This window comes from Nansenia antarctica (genome assembly GCF_963989245.1).
Source record: "Nansenia antarctica genome assembly, chromosome: 3".
Classification (NCBI taxonomy): domain Eukaryota; kingdom Metazoa; phylum Chordata; class Actinopteri; order Argentiniformes; family Microstomatidae; genus Nansenia; species Nansenia antarctica.
In genome coordinates this window covers 66617157-66632156 of record NC_137688.1, presented here as the reverse complement: position 1 = coordinate 66632156, position 15000 = coordinate 66617157, and the positions used below count along the sequence as shown (strand labels likewise).

The 15000-nt window shown below is 45.4% G+C and overlaps 2 protein-coding genes across 2 annotated transcripts in view; both read right to left on the bottom strand.

The window, feature by feature from the left end:
• Positions 1–15000, bottom strand: part of LOC308154285 (corticotropin-releasing factor receptor 1-like) — a gene marked incomplete at both ends in the record, with an annotated part of 65577 nt that overhangs the window by 5690 nt on the left and 44887 nt on the right. The window contains one exon of the mRNA XM_080527449.1: positions 14192–14252. Within this exon, the coding sequence (XP_080383575.1) occupies positions 14192–14252 (61 nt within the window). The remainder of the gene's footprint in view (positions 1–14191; positions 14253–15000) is intronic.
• Positions 1–15000, bottom strand: part of LOC308152943 (histone H3.2) — a gene marked incomplete at its 3' end in the record, with an annotated part of 87601 nt that overhangs the window by 30694 nt on the left and 41907 nt on the right. The gene's annotated exons all lie outside the window — the stretch shown is intronic.

Sequence of the window (15000 nt, the reverse complement as noted above, 5' to 3'; positions counted from 1 at the left end):
TCCCACTTTTATACAGGCCACGCCCACTTTGATACAAGCCACTCCCTCCTTTAACTAATGAATGCATGAATTAAACTGTCTGGCCATGCCCCTTAACTGTCTAAGCCACTCCCACTTGGACACAAGCTCCTCCCACTTTGATACAAGCCACTCCCACTTTGATACAAGCCACTTCCCCCTTTTAATTAATTAATGAATGTATTAAACTGTCTGGCCACGCCCCTTAACTGTGTAGGTAAGGGCTTTGTTGTGGAGCGTGTCAGGGTGACTTTCTTTTAGGTGGTTATAATAACATTTAAACGCTCTTTTATATCGGCCTAAATCTGCTCTGCATGCTTCCTTGTTGGTGATTTCTGTTGGATATGGAGAATGGATTTGCAGAGAGTCTAGTTGGTCTCAGTTTGGTATTTGTCCCATTTTGTAAAATCGATTTAACTGAAGCTACACACACACACACACACACACACACACACACACACACACACACACAATACACACACAATACACACACACACAATACACACACACAATACACACACACACACACACACAATACACACACACACACAATACACACACACACACACACACTACCGTTCATCAATCAAAAACTCCTCTACCGGCGTCACGAAAACATCCGTCAATGACGAAACACCAGGAGTGTTAAAATATGAATCCTACCAAAAACGTCCAAGAAAAGAAAAGTTGATGCATAGGGACGTCAATTAAACACTAGAACACAGCCGTGCCTTTTTTACCTACTAAAAACCACCTCTTTACAATGCTTACCTACTTACACACAACGACCACTAGTTGGCGCGTCTTGTAAATCAGCCTGCTTCCTACACAGAAATACTGCAAAATATCTTCATAGTAGCTTATCCTGATGTGATGTTGAACATGTGAGGATACTGGGTGGTAGAACGCACATATCTAGGACAAGTCATGAAAGGAGGGTCCTGAAATTTGATCGAGTGCAAAGATATAAAACAAATGTTTTAGTCACGGGGTCAACATGACCCCTCAGGCTGATGAGGTGTTTTAATGAGAGATGGGAGAGTGAGTCCATGTTTGTTACTGGAGACAAGCCAGTCAGTCTCTGTTACGAGCGTCAGGGTTCACCACGGCACATCAACACCAAACACAGAGACAATATAGGCTAACCTTAGCTAACCGTTAGCTAACCTTAGATAACCTTAGTTAACCTTAGATAACCTTAGCTAACCGTTAGCTAACCTTAGATAACCTTAGTTAACCTTAGATAACCTTAGCTAACCTTAGATAACCTTAGCTAACCTTAGCTAACCTTAGATAACCTTAGTTAACCTTAGATAGCCTTAGTTAACCTTAGATAACCTTAGCTAACCTTAGATAACCTTAGCTAACCGTTAGCTAACCTTAGATAACCTTAGCTAACCGTTAGCCAGTGGTGTGCCGTCAGGGCCAGCAAGGCCTTCTCTGCTGGCCTAAACATCATCAGAATATACATTTTATTTAATATATTTTTTCCACAAATATGTATTAATGATTCCCCATAGTCTATTCTCTTCATTTCATAGCTTTCCTCTTGGTTGCGCTGCTTCCAGTCTCCAATTGAGATTTGGAGGGCTGGCCTTTATGTTAGAGCTTTTATCCAATCAAAATGTGTTGCTAGGGGGCTCCCAAATCTGCCCGCCTTCACAACAGACGGTGCCGCGAATTCGACCTGTAACTTAACGTTGGAACGAGAAAACCTGTGGCGTTCCTAGTAAACCTACGTAGATGCGAGCAAAATCAACAACGGCGCCTGCTGGAAGGCTCAATCTGATGTCAGCACCCAGCACGTCTTTTGATTGGATACGCACTATTGAGATGCGTAGCAATGTAATTTGCGTATCTTTATACCGTCTGCAATCAGCTACAATGGCGGAAGGGGGAGAAGAGGCAGATGTGGTGGCAGATCTTAAAACAACGCCATTTTCTAGAAGAACTTTCCAGGAAAAGATAGACATTATCAGAGAACGGCCAACCCCGACTCTTGCGAGCCTTTCTCAGCGGGGAAAAGGGTTTGTCCGGCACTTTCAGATCGCTAACTACGAGCGGTACCCCTGGCTCACAGGCTCCGAAAGGCACTGCAAATTGTACTGCTGGCAATGCCTGCTATTTGCAACAGATCGATCGGGTGTTTGGAGCCACACTGGTTTTGCAAACTTGAGTTGTCTAACCAAGGGAGCAACGAGACACCAAAGCACGGCTGGGCACTTACAAGCAACGGTGCTTTTGAACACCTTTGGGGACACTCGAGTGGATTTACAGCTCAACAGACTGTACAACAGAGTAATTGAAGTATTCCTGAGGAAAGAAAGGAGGATGGATTTTGTTTTCAAATGAAGTTGTTTTGGTGAGTACAAAGCATTTTATTTTTTATTTTATTTGTATATATTTTTGTCATTTTATTTCGTTATTTCATTTTATTTTCGTTTCAATATTAACGAATTAATATATAGGTAATTAAAATTCATTTTATTTTCGTTTCAATATTAACGAATTAATATATAGGTAATTAAAATGACAAATATAGGCTTATAAAATAAATGTTTGATGCGTCTGTTGCAGGTTGCAAGAGATGTGGAGATTACGTGGGTGGCGCACGTGAATCAGCTGTGCAGTAAAAGTACTCAAGGAGACTTGTTGAATTGTTTTGTCACGTTTCTTGACGATAAAAGTGCCTTTTATTTAAAAGTTTTGACAGTATCCAAGCGAAGCGATCTTAAAGATCACACTCTTCATTGTAAATGCGGATTTATTGATTAAAAATGCTTCGGAAATATTAATATAACTCTGTTGTACTTGTCTGATTATGTTAAGGTGATGCAACGCCCGGTTATACTGTGTTTCTGTCTAGTTTCTAGAGCCATGGCGTCATAATGATGGTATTAAGAGGTAGAATAATTCAGGTAGGACTGTGTCGGACATCACTGAAGGCCTAGGTGTGAAATGCACCGCCCGCCACTGCCGTTAGCTAACCTTAGATAACCTTAGTTAACCTTAGATAACATTAGATAACCTTAGCTAACCTTAGATAACCTTAGATAACCTTAGATAACCTTAGCTAACCTTAGCTAACCGTAGCTAACCTTAGATAACCGTAGCTAACCTTAGCTAACCTTAGATAACCTTAGATAACCTTAGTTAACCTTAGTTAACCTTAGATAACCTTAGATAACCTTAGATAACCTTAGATAACATTAGATAACCTTAGATAACCTTAGCTAACCATAGATAACCTTAGATAACCTTAGATAACCTTAGCTAACCTTAGATAACCTTAGATAACCTTAGCTAACCTTAGTTAACCTTAGTTAACCTTAGTTAACCTTAGATAACCTTAGATAACCTTAGCTAACCTTAGCTAACCTTAGTTAACCTTAGTTAACCTTAGATAACCTTAGATAACCTTAGTTAACCTTAGCTAACCTTAGTTAACCTTAGATAACCTTAGATAACCTTAGATAACCTTAGATAACCTTAGCTAACCTTAGATAACCTTAGCTAACCTTAGTTAACCTTAGATAACCTTAGCTTAACCTTAGACCTTTAACACTTAATCAGTCGTCAGGTGTTAAACAGCACCAGTGAGTACAAAAAAAAATCTACCTTTGCACTCGATCAAATTTCAGGACCCTCCTTTCATGACTTTTCCTAGATATGTGCGTTCTACCACCCAGCATCTTTACATTTTCAAAATCGAGTTAGTATAAAGCGATTTTGCAGTATTTCTGTGTGTGTCTGTGTATTTGCCTTGGGATTCGGCTGCCATCTTTTTCTCCAAGGCTGCAATTCTCTTTTATATCAGCAGAGGTAGCAAGGGGACACACACTGTGCTCAACCTTCAGGCTTCAGTGCTGAATTAGATACAGTGGATAAGACTGATATTTGTAACATAATGTGTTTATATATAGGCTATATATAGCAATAGTGATACATAAGATATGTATATGTACAGACAGTTATGAAAATGATAAACTGTACAGTATGTCTCCCAATCCCTTCAGATTTGTTGGAGCTGAGGGTTTTTTTTCACAGCGGGTTTACCCAAGTTCCATGCAATAGTGATAAGATATTATGATATGTGTAGCCTATGTACAGTTATGAATGATACACTGCACAGTATGTACCTATCAAGCTGTGTGGTATTACATAGGTACCACAGCAAAGTAGTTCATCAACAAATATTATATAACAAACGGATATTTATAATATTGTATATAATGTCTTTTTTGTATATCACTGTAGACCACGTTGTAGTAGTAGCCAATTGCAGAGTGTATTCATTATTTTGTTTGTTTGAATCCTCACTGTGTTCATGTTGTGCAGTGAACAAACAATTGTTGGGAGAATAAACTGTCTCTTGCCGTGAAATGTGTACATCAAATTAAATGATGTCGGCGATGATTATGCCTGTAATCATATAACGAACTGATATTTCTGAGTGGGGCAGTCCCCGATATAGTGAAGACAGACAGGAAAGTAAGGAGAAGAAGGGAGAGAGTATTGACAATTGATAATAAGATATTGATAATGTAGGAATAAGTGTGTTCATATGCAAACATATTCAATGGCATGTAATTAGTAGGCAATTGTTTATCACAGATGAATCCTGACAATTGATGGTTGATGCATGGGGGAGGGTCATCTTATTATCAATGATCTCTTTCTGATCGTTTCCGATCACCACACAAAGGATGCCTCCAACAAGCCCTTCAAACCATCCCCCACCAGAATCAACGATATAACGAACGGATATTTCTGAGTGGGGCAGTCCCAGACATAGTGAAGACAGACAGGAAAGTAAGGAGAAGAAGGGAGAGAGTATATTGACAATTGATAATAAGATATTGATCATGTATTTCGCTGTCGACCAAAATCGTTTGAAATTACGTGCTTGTGCATTGAATGACACTATGTACAGCGCTGTCAATTTTCAAATAATGCAATAGGCTATATATATGAATGTTCAGTTGTGATATGAAGTAGCCAACAATTATCATGTCGACCATGATAATAATAGGCTACAACAAGGTTGTACATAGATATACGCAGATTCATATTTGGATAGTTGATTTTGGCACCATTAGCCAATTGCAGAGAGTATACATTATTTTGTTTGTTTATGTAACGATGGTCAAACAGGCAACCTTCTTTCAATCAATTCTTTTTATTGACCTGCAGAGAAGACATATAAAACACAATTCTTCTCTGGTCTGCAACTCTTGTGAATCCATTAAGATGGCAGCCATGTTCTGGTACCACCGTAAGTACGGCAACAACAGAAGGACAAAAGAACGCGCAGACCTGCAGTACACCCAAACTCCAAAAGGGGCTCCAACAACAACCAGGGCTGCTCAAGCACGGCGAAACTCATCTACATTCACCACAACTAAACATACATTCCCAACTCTGTTACACCCACCTCCCCTGAATTTCGCCAACCTTGAGCAGCAACTATACATTTAAATACTACTTTTTACTTTTTACACTATTACATAGGGCCGCCAAAGGACAGGACAGCCAACTTGAAAAGTATCCTATAAGGATGAAGTGGAAAGAGAGGTAAACTATCTCTCCAACCAACTACTGGCGGTAGGATGCGTTCTACACCCCACAAGACCCTTTTTTCACTGTGTATTACTAGCCTTCAAGAGGCCACAACCTCTTATGAAACAATCAGAATAACGAACAAACCTATATGTCATAGGATGTCAGTGTGCACAGTGTATACATGCACTGAACTGAGCTTCGGCTTATCTAACTGTGGAAAGCCTGGAACACTGACCTACAAACAGCTCGAATGTTTGACTTAGTGTCTTGGATAATGTCTTGTCCTGACATAGTATAAATCAATCTGTCAACTGGTTTGATAAGGCGACCAAACTTGGACTTGACCTGTGTGACTGTACTAGGATGTTCACACTGTGTGACAGAAGCTAGAGTGTCAGTACGCTGTGTGTCACTAGCATCATCTGTCTGATTTGTGTTACCAGAAACATCAGTACAATCATCAGCGCTAACCACAAATCTAGAATCAGAGTTAATGGACTGATCTACCATTTGCTCCTCAGCCATCTGCTCGGGGACCCTCTGAGGGGCAAACGAGACTGAAGACACTACAGTGTTAGTAGCCTCTGTCCGTGAGTGGTCAGGGAATGGTAACTGGGTGACCCACTCCAGGGTTCTTCCCTTGGGATCCTTGGGCTCTGGAACAGTCAAGGGAACATCCCTCTCCCGAACAGCTCTTCCCCCATACTCCATGTCTTCAACCTCCCCTCCCTCACTCCCAGGACAGGAATCCACTCTCTCCGACTCGAACGCGGTTCCTCTACTCACTTCCCCAGGCAAGGAATCCTGTTCCACTTCCGACACGGACATGTCACTTGGCTCATTTGATGTATGAACAGCAGACAGGGATGAAAGTGGGTCAGAGATCACACTCGTATCATACACAGGCAGAAAGTTCACCAACAACAATAGATTACGGTGGACTACCTTCTCTCGTCCAGTGACAGTGTCTTGTATCCTATATGTGTGAGTCTCAGAGTTCCTATCCACCACAGTGTATACAGTAGACTCCCAACGGTCAGCCACCTTTCTCTTTCCTCTCTCTCTCTTGTTCGCCAACAGCACACGGTCTCCGACGTCAATGGTGGGCCCTTTCACTCGTCTGTTGTAGAGCTCTGTGTGACGGTGCTGTTCTTTTATGACATGTTCCTGGGCTATGACCATAGCTTCTCTCAGATCCTTCGTGAGAGACATCACATACTTGTCGTAGCTGACCACAGCTGGATCATTCAGGACTGTCCGGAAGAGTATATCGACAGGGAGACGAGGAGTACGCCCGAACATCAGATAGAAAGGTGCATAGCCAGTTGACTCATGCGCTGTGCTATTGTACATGAACGTCAGAGTTTGCAAACGCCTCGGCCAGTTGATTTTTGCCTCTGGTTCAAGCGCTCGGATCATGTTACAGAGAGTTCTATTGAAACGTTCCACACTACCGTTACCCATCGGGTGATACGGGGTTGTGTGCGACTTTCTGACACCGGAGACTCTGAGCAGCTCACTCACTAGTTGACTCTCGAAGCTAGCTCCCTGGTCGCTATGGATACGTTCTGGGAACCCAAAGACGCAGAAGAACTTGTCCCATAGAACTCTCGCCACCTGTTTGGCTGACTGATCTTTGCAGGGGAATGCCTGGGCCATTCTTGTAAAATGGTCAGTAACAACTAACACATCAACTGACTTGTTCCTTGAGTCCTCCGCTGACCAGAAATCAATGCAAACCAGCTGAAGTGGCCTGGTTGATGTGATACTCTGCAAAGGCGCCCTCGCAGCAGGTTCAACAGTCTTACTGACAATACACCGCTGGCAGTTACGGACGTAGTCTCTTACGTCTCTGTCGAGGTTGAGCCAGAAGAACCTCTGTCTGGCCAAGCCAAGACTCCTGAACTGACCTTGATGGCCGGCATGGTCATGAACACCTCTCAGAACTTCAACTTTCTTAGACTCAGGAACCACATACTGGCGGCGTTTTGACTTCACGACTTGATCCCTCGAGACTCTGTAGAGTATCCCATTGCTCACAACAAGTTTCTCCCAGTGCTTCAGGTACCTCATGACTGTGACTGATTCCTTATCTCTCTCTCTCCTGGAGGGTCTCCGATGTCTCTCCACATAGTACAAGACTCGAGAGAGAGTCCTGTCTCTGAGCTGTTCATCCCGGAGTTCCTTCTCACTGTAAGCAGGAAGTGAGTCCTGACCACCTGGGACTAACTGAGGCAAATGGTGCAAGACTGCTACAGCGCGCGTTCTTGCTCCGACCTCCCACAGATCGTCATATGACTGTAGAACAACAGACACTTCATCCATCTCCATAGACTGAGCGTGGACATGCAGAGGTAATGGGACACTTTGAGCGTAACTCTCTGCCTGGCGTGGAGTGTCACCACTATCATTGGACGACCGGAAGGCGTCCTGTACAGAAGCACTCGACACATCCTGGACTTCGGAGAGGAGATTCTTGTAGGGCTCTTCAAGTAATCTGTGACTGACTCTCTGCTTGACGAAAGGCACACGACTCAAGGCATCAGCGACAACATTCTGTGGGCCTGGCACGTACTTGATGTCGAAGTTATAGCTCGCTAACTTAGCCACCCATCGTTGCTCGCAGCAGTCCAGCTTGGGCTTCGTCATGATATGAGTCAATGGATTATTGTCCGTCCAAACAGTGAAATCATGCCCCTTCAACCAATGGCTGAACTTGTCACAGACACTCCATTCCAAGGCTAGGAATTCCAACCGATGGGCTGGGTAGTTTCTCTGAGACTGAGAGAGGGACTTGCTGGCGAATGCGATTGGCCTCGCTCGGTCTTCACCCTCTTGGATCTGCGACAGGACAGCACCGATGCCATCAAGGGACGCGTCCGTTGACAGCATGAAGGGACGGCTGAAGTCAGGGTGAGCCAGGACAGCCGTCTCAACCAGCGCCGTTTTCAGCTTCTGGAAAGCCTGCTCCGTTTCGGGGGTCCAGTCAGTAACATTCAACTTCCTGCTTTGTGACCTTTGTTTGGACTGTTTCACCTTCCCTTTTCTCTTCTGGCCCGTCAACAGAGAGAAGAGAGGCTTTGCAATAGCGGAGAAGCTAGGCACAAAGTGCTGGTAATAATTGATCATCCCCAAGAAAGATCTGATTCGTTTCTGTGAGGGGGTTACACCGTCCGCTTCCATCAGGTCAGCACTTGTCATCTTTGCGATGCTCTCAACTTTGCTGGGATCAGTCAACACACCGTTGTCATTAATTATGTGGCCGAGGAATTGGACGGATTTCCGGAGAAAAAAACACTTCTTGGGGGCCAATTTCAGGTTATGACCACGCAGTCTACTGAACACCATCTCCAAGCGTTCCAGAGCTGTCCTCTCATCAGGGGCATACACCAATAAATCATCCAGATAAACCAGTAAGCTCAGATAGTTCTGGTCTCCGAAAATGCTAGTCATCATACGCATGAAGCTCCCAGGACTATTACAGAGGCCCTGCGGGAGGCGATTATACTCATACAAGCCCATAGGTGTTGTAAAGGCAGAGTACTTTCTGTCATCCTCGTGTAGTGGCATGTTATAAAACCCTGAGGTTAGATCCATAGTACTAAACAAGGAGTTACCTCCAAGTGCAGCTAAGCAGTCGGCCTGGTGAGGGAGAGGGTGAGCATCCTTCAGGGTCCTCTTGTTCAGCCAGCGAAAGTCTGTACAGATACGGAGATCTCCGTTCTTTTTCCATACAAGAACCAACGGAGATGCATATTCACTGGTTGACTTCCTGATTATATCTTTCTCCTCCATCTCACTCAGTACTTGGCGCAACTTCTGATACTGACTGGGGGGCACTCGTCTGAATGGGAGCCGGAATGGCCTGTGATCTGAGAGGTGAATGCGATGTATGAAGCCCTTTGCCTCTCCACAATCCAGGTGATGGCGTGAGAAGATGTCCTTGTAGCGCACAACCAGGTCAACCATCTTGCTTCTACACTGTTCAGACACGTCACAGGAGTGTATGTCGAGCCCACTCAATCCCATGTACTTCAGTTCCTCATCAACAGTGCGGGCCGCATTTTCACTGGACGGGGTTACTTGACAGCAACTGAGTAGTGGGACCTCAGCAGGTCCGGTCTCATCCATGTCCTCGAGCGCCATGCAGGAGAAGACGTCGGCCAATTTAGCATTGCATCTTACCAAGACGGGCCTGTCGGACGAGTTGATCAGCTTCAATGGAACCCATCCGTCTCCCCACAAAGGAGTAACAACTCTGGCCACCAGAACCCCTCTTGGAGCTGAGCGACACGATGTGGGCTCTGTCATCACAGCGCTACCAGGAGACACAATAGTGGACTTGGGTAGCTTGCCCCACATCAGGTACTCCCGACCAGGCTCAAGACACACGGCTGAGTTGCACCTGACTGTGCCTATCTTGTCAGGTATGACGTCACCTCGCCAACGGTTCAGACCAGCGAGCATCGAGAGAAACTGTTCAGATTCTGGATCGCCAGCAGGACAGGGCGTAGACACAGCCTTCCAGTAGCCATCACATTGCTTATACTGCCGGAGGATATATTTAATAACATTGGTGCCTAGTATCAACTCATCATGCTGGCCTTCAACTACCAGAGTGGGAACCATAATCCTACAGCCATACACCTCCATTTCCACGTTGAAAGCTGACTCAGGCTTGACACGGCGACCACCACAGCCAACAAGCACCACATTTGAACTGAACTGGTTATGCTCTGTAGCAACTCCAACCTCTCTAAGCTTTCCCTCTGCCGTCTTACTCATTGTACAAGCCATAGACCCACTGTCTAGCATAGCATTTAGAGTCACTGTATTACCAACTGTCACAGGTGTGTAGAAAAGGCTGTCACTACCACTAATTGTATGCGTATTCTGATAAACAATATCTTCAGAGTTATCACTTGAGATTTTGAGAGCTATATACACTGTCTCAGCACTAGATTCGTCCTCACAATGGGAGTTTACTTGGCGACCTATACTTTCTCCCTCTGAATACAGGCCACCTAGTTTCCCTGAGGCTGAGGTGCTCGGGACGACCTGGTGGGACACTCAACTTTTGTGTGACCTGGGGCTAAACAGACAAAGCACAGCCTCTCTGACATGCAGTGTGAGATGGTAGTGTGTCTACTGTCATCACAGACTCGGCAGGCCTTCTCACGGGCGCCACCCTGGTATCTTCCGCCACGAGGAGCACTATCACGCTGCTGCACTTTCCCCATCATCTGCTCCAGCCTCTCCATAATGCGAGCAAGAATCCTGTCTTCAGATTGCTGAGTGTTCTGGGCCACAGCAGTCGCGGAGGAGTGGCACGGAAGCTGGCCTAAAGCATGGTCCTGGGAAGGAATGAGGGTAGAAGGCGGACACTGTGTGTGGTACACTGGACTATGGGCAGGAGCAGGGGGGTACTGGGTGGAACACTGCTCAGACACAGACTGAATCGAAGGCTCTGGATGAGACTGCACAGTGTGGAGGGCGGTGGCATGGCTCTTCAATGGCACAGAACTACCGGTCCTGCCAGAGGCTCTCAGCTCTCTCTGATAATTATCAATCTTCAACTGTATGTCTCGTGAGCTCCACTCCTCAATAGCCTTGCAATCCAGAATACGGGATAGTCCAGAGTCCGGGCAATGCCTGACAAACATCCGTGTTACCTCTTCACCCATGTTCTCCATCCTCCTACCTTGTCTGCGAAGGCCCTCACCAGCTACATCAACTGCTTTGTTGATCCTCAACCAGTAGTCTACAGGGTTCTCATTGGGTCTGGGTAGAGTGGCATAGAAATCTGACAACGGGAGGCATGATGACACATCACTGAAGTACTTGAGAAGGATATCATAGATGAGATCAGGGTTCTGCTTCACATCAAGTGTCTGATCACTACGCAAACCAACCCTCACGACATCCTTTGCCTTACCCATCAGCCTTGCCAGTATCTCCTCAGCCTGTTCATGCATTGGACATTTCTGCTTTCTCAGATAAGCTTTAGACATGTCAATCCAGTCCTGGACTGAACACTTATCAGAACTATCACCTCGGAACATTGGTGGTTCCCTGTCTGATTTTACATTCACAGTAACGCGCGGAACCTCCTGTCTAACAACATTAGAATCAGTTACAGGATCTGGAGGCAATGTGCAGTTGAGGTGTGCACTGCTCATACTACTTGAGTGAACTACACCAGCTGAAATTAACTTGGTTACAATGGACTCGCCAATCTGAGCACCTAGCTGACCCATCATGTCTGAAAGGTGATGAAGAGCTTCAGTGTCATTAACACTGGGTGTGGATGTGGGAGGAGCCTCCCCTGTAAACTGTCCGACAGCAGCACAACCTGGGTCCTGACCTGACCCTGTGCCTCTACCACTGTCAGTAAACAACTGGGAACACCCCACCTCCCTACTATTCAACCCACCGATGACAGCACTGTCTGCTCTGCTCTGACATGCCCCCCATGCACCCCTCCCCATAGGCAACACTGGACTGGCAAAAATCTCATCATTAAAACCTGGCCTCTGAGCCATAGTGGTACAGACTTGCGTTGTGTAATATTACTGAATGAAAAAAATAAATAATAATAATAATGTTTAAAAAATATATAAAGTTACAGCAGGACATAAAAACCAAAACAATCAAAGCACTTTTTAAACTGATGTAATCACAGACCTCAGACTGAATGACCATTTACTCTAATACTCTGACCACACTTGATCTATCACACTAAGACCTGGCATCCACGCAGCATCCACGGAGATCGGCGTTCAGCTGATCTTGAGATCGACGTGTCACGGCACCAGTGTAACGATGGTCAAACAGGCAACCTTCTTTCAATCAATTCTTTTTATTGACCTGCAGAGAAGACATATAAAACACAATTCTTCTCTGGTCTGCAACTCTTGTGAATCCATTAAGATGGCAGCCATGTTCTGGTACCACCGTAAGTACGGCAACAACAGAAGGACAAAAGAACGCGCAGACCTGCAGTACACCCAAACTCCAAAAGGGGCTCCAACAACAACCAGGGCTGCTCAAGCACGGCGAAACTCATCTACATTCACCACAACTAAACATACATTCCCAACTCTGTTACACCTACTGCACATTATAAATGAAATGATGTGTATTAATTATTTTGTTTGTTTGAATCCTCACTGTGTTCATGTTATAATGTTTAGTGAACGAACAATTGTTGGGTGTTTGCCACAAATCGGAATTCTCTTGCCGTGAAATGTGTACTCAATAAGACATGCGCTCTGCGCTGCGGGCTACATTTGATTATGTAATCATCAACGATTGATTAGTAGGCCATTGTTTATCAAAGATGAATCCTGACAATTGAATGCCATTTGAGATCGAGACTCGGTAGCCTAATAGTGATAATGAGTTCAATCTGTAAACAGTTATCATCTCAATAGGACGGCCAATGTAATGCGTTGTTTTTTTGATTTTGCATTCCTTGTTTCGTGGTAAACTAATCTCTTTCTGATCGTCCCGTTCACAAAAACCTAAGGTGCATAAGTCACGTAATATGGTGAAATAAATGTTCGTTCAGACAATACAACATATATTGAGACAATATCTGTCCCTCTCTCTCTCTCTCTACAAAATCACTGTATGGGACAACTCGTTTCTAAGTTACAAACTTCTGAGTTACAATCACTTGATGTTGATGGGGGAGGGTTGATGGCTCTAGATCGTTTCCGATCAATGAACAAAGACATCGGGTTTCCCCCGCTCCACCACGTCCCAACGGTGTGTTTCTGTAACCATTTTCTCCTCCTTCAAGTCGCTCCTCTCAAGAGACCACTATTTATAAATAATAATCCACAGATAGGCAGTCACAGTGCTACATGAAAATATCTAGCCACACACCACATATCATAGCTCCGCCCTATATGTATTTATCATCATATTTCTCAATATAAAACGGAGGTACAATATATGGCAGATATATGTATGTATGGTATATTATGGCAGTTTCTGGCGCCTGTCCCGTTCTGTTGTTCAAAGAATATAATATAAAACGCATCACATGTTTGTCATTGTGTGAAAATACAGATACCTGGTCCACACAGCTTCAGATTCCAAGGAAATTACTTGGAACTATGTGTGAAAGGGACAACATTGCAATATATATTACAGTTATTTTTTAATAATGCTAATCAACTTTCATTCGTTAGTAATGAAAACTCCCGCAGTCTCGATCAATCTCCTAGATCAATCTCCTCTCCACTTACGTTACATACATGCATACGTTATTATATATATATATATATATATATATAACATGCATAACAACTAAGACATGCGCTCTGCGCTGCGGGCAGTGGGGGGAGGGTTGATGGTCCCCCGCGGTGTGTTTCTGTTGCGTGTTCACGCTTCTTGAGGGGGGAGGATGGGGGGAGGAGGGGGGGAGGAGGAGGGGGGAGGAGGGGGGAGGAGGGGGGGAGGAGGGGGGAGGATGGGGGGGAGGAGGGGGGAGGAGGGGGGAGGAGGGGGGGAGGAGGGGGGGAGGATGGGGGGGAGGAGGGGGGAGGATGGGGGAGGATGGGGGGAGGATGGGGGGAGGATGGGGGGAGAGAGAGAATCTTACTTTTCGTTGTCGTAGTAGAGCTTGCCGATCGCCCAGGCAACGATGATGGGGAACGGAATGCCTGGAAACACAATACACACACCATGCTGTTGTTGTTGTTGTTGTTGTTGTTGTTGTTGTTGTTGTTATAAACAGTGGACATAAACAGACGTCTGGAAATACATACACACACACACACACACACACACACACACACACACACATTCACATTTGTGGAGGGGGAGGCTGTTCCAGAGCCTAGGGACTGGTTAGAGAAGGCTCTGTCCCCTCTGGTTCTGAGCCTGGTCCTAGGGGCCTTAGAGAAGGCTCTGTCCCCTCTGGTTCTGAGTCTGGTCCTAGGGGCCTTAGAGAAGGCTCTGTCCCCTCTGGTTCTGAGCCTGGTCCTAGGGGCCTTAGAGAAGGCTCTGTCCCCTCTGGTTCTGAGTCTGGTCCCAGGGGCCTTAGAGAAGGCTCTGTCCCCTCTGGTTCTGAGCCTGGTCCTAGGGGCGGCCTTAGAGAAGTCTCTGTCCCCTCTGGTTCTGAGCCTGTTCCTAGGGGCCTTAGAGAAGGCTCTGTCCCCTCTGGTTCTGAGCCTGGTCCTAGGGACCTTAGAGAAGGCTCTGTCCCCTCTGGTTCTGAGCCTGGTCCTAGGGGCGGCCTTAGAGAAGGCTCTGTCCCCTCTGGTTCTGAGTCTGGTCCTAGGGGCCTTAGAGAAGGCTCTTTCCCCTCTGGTTCTGAGCCTGGTCCTAGGGGCCTTAGAGAAGGCTCTGTCCCCTCTGGTTCTGAGCCTGGTCCTAGGGGCGGCCTTAGAGAAGGCTCTGTCCCCTCTG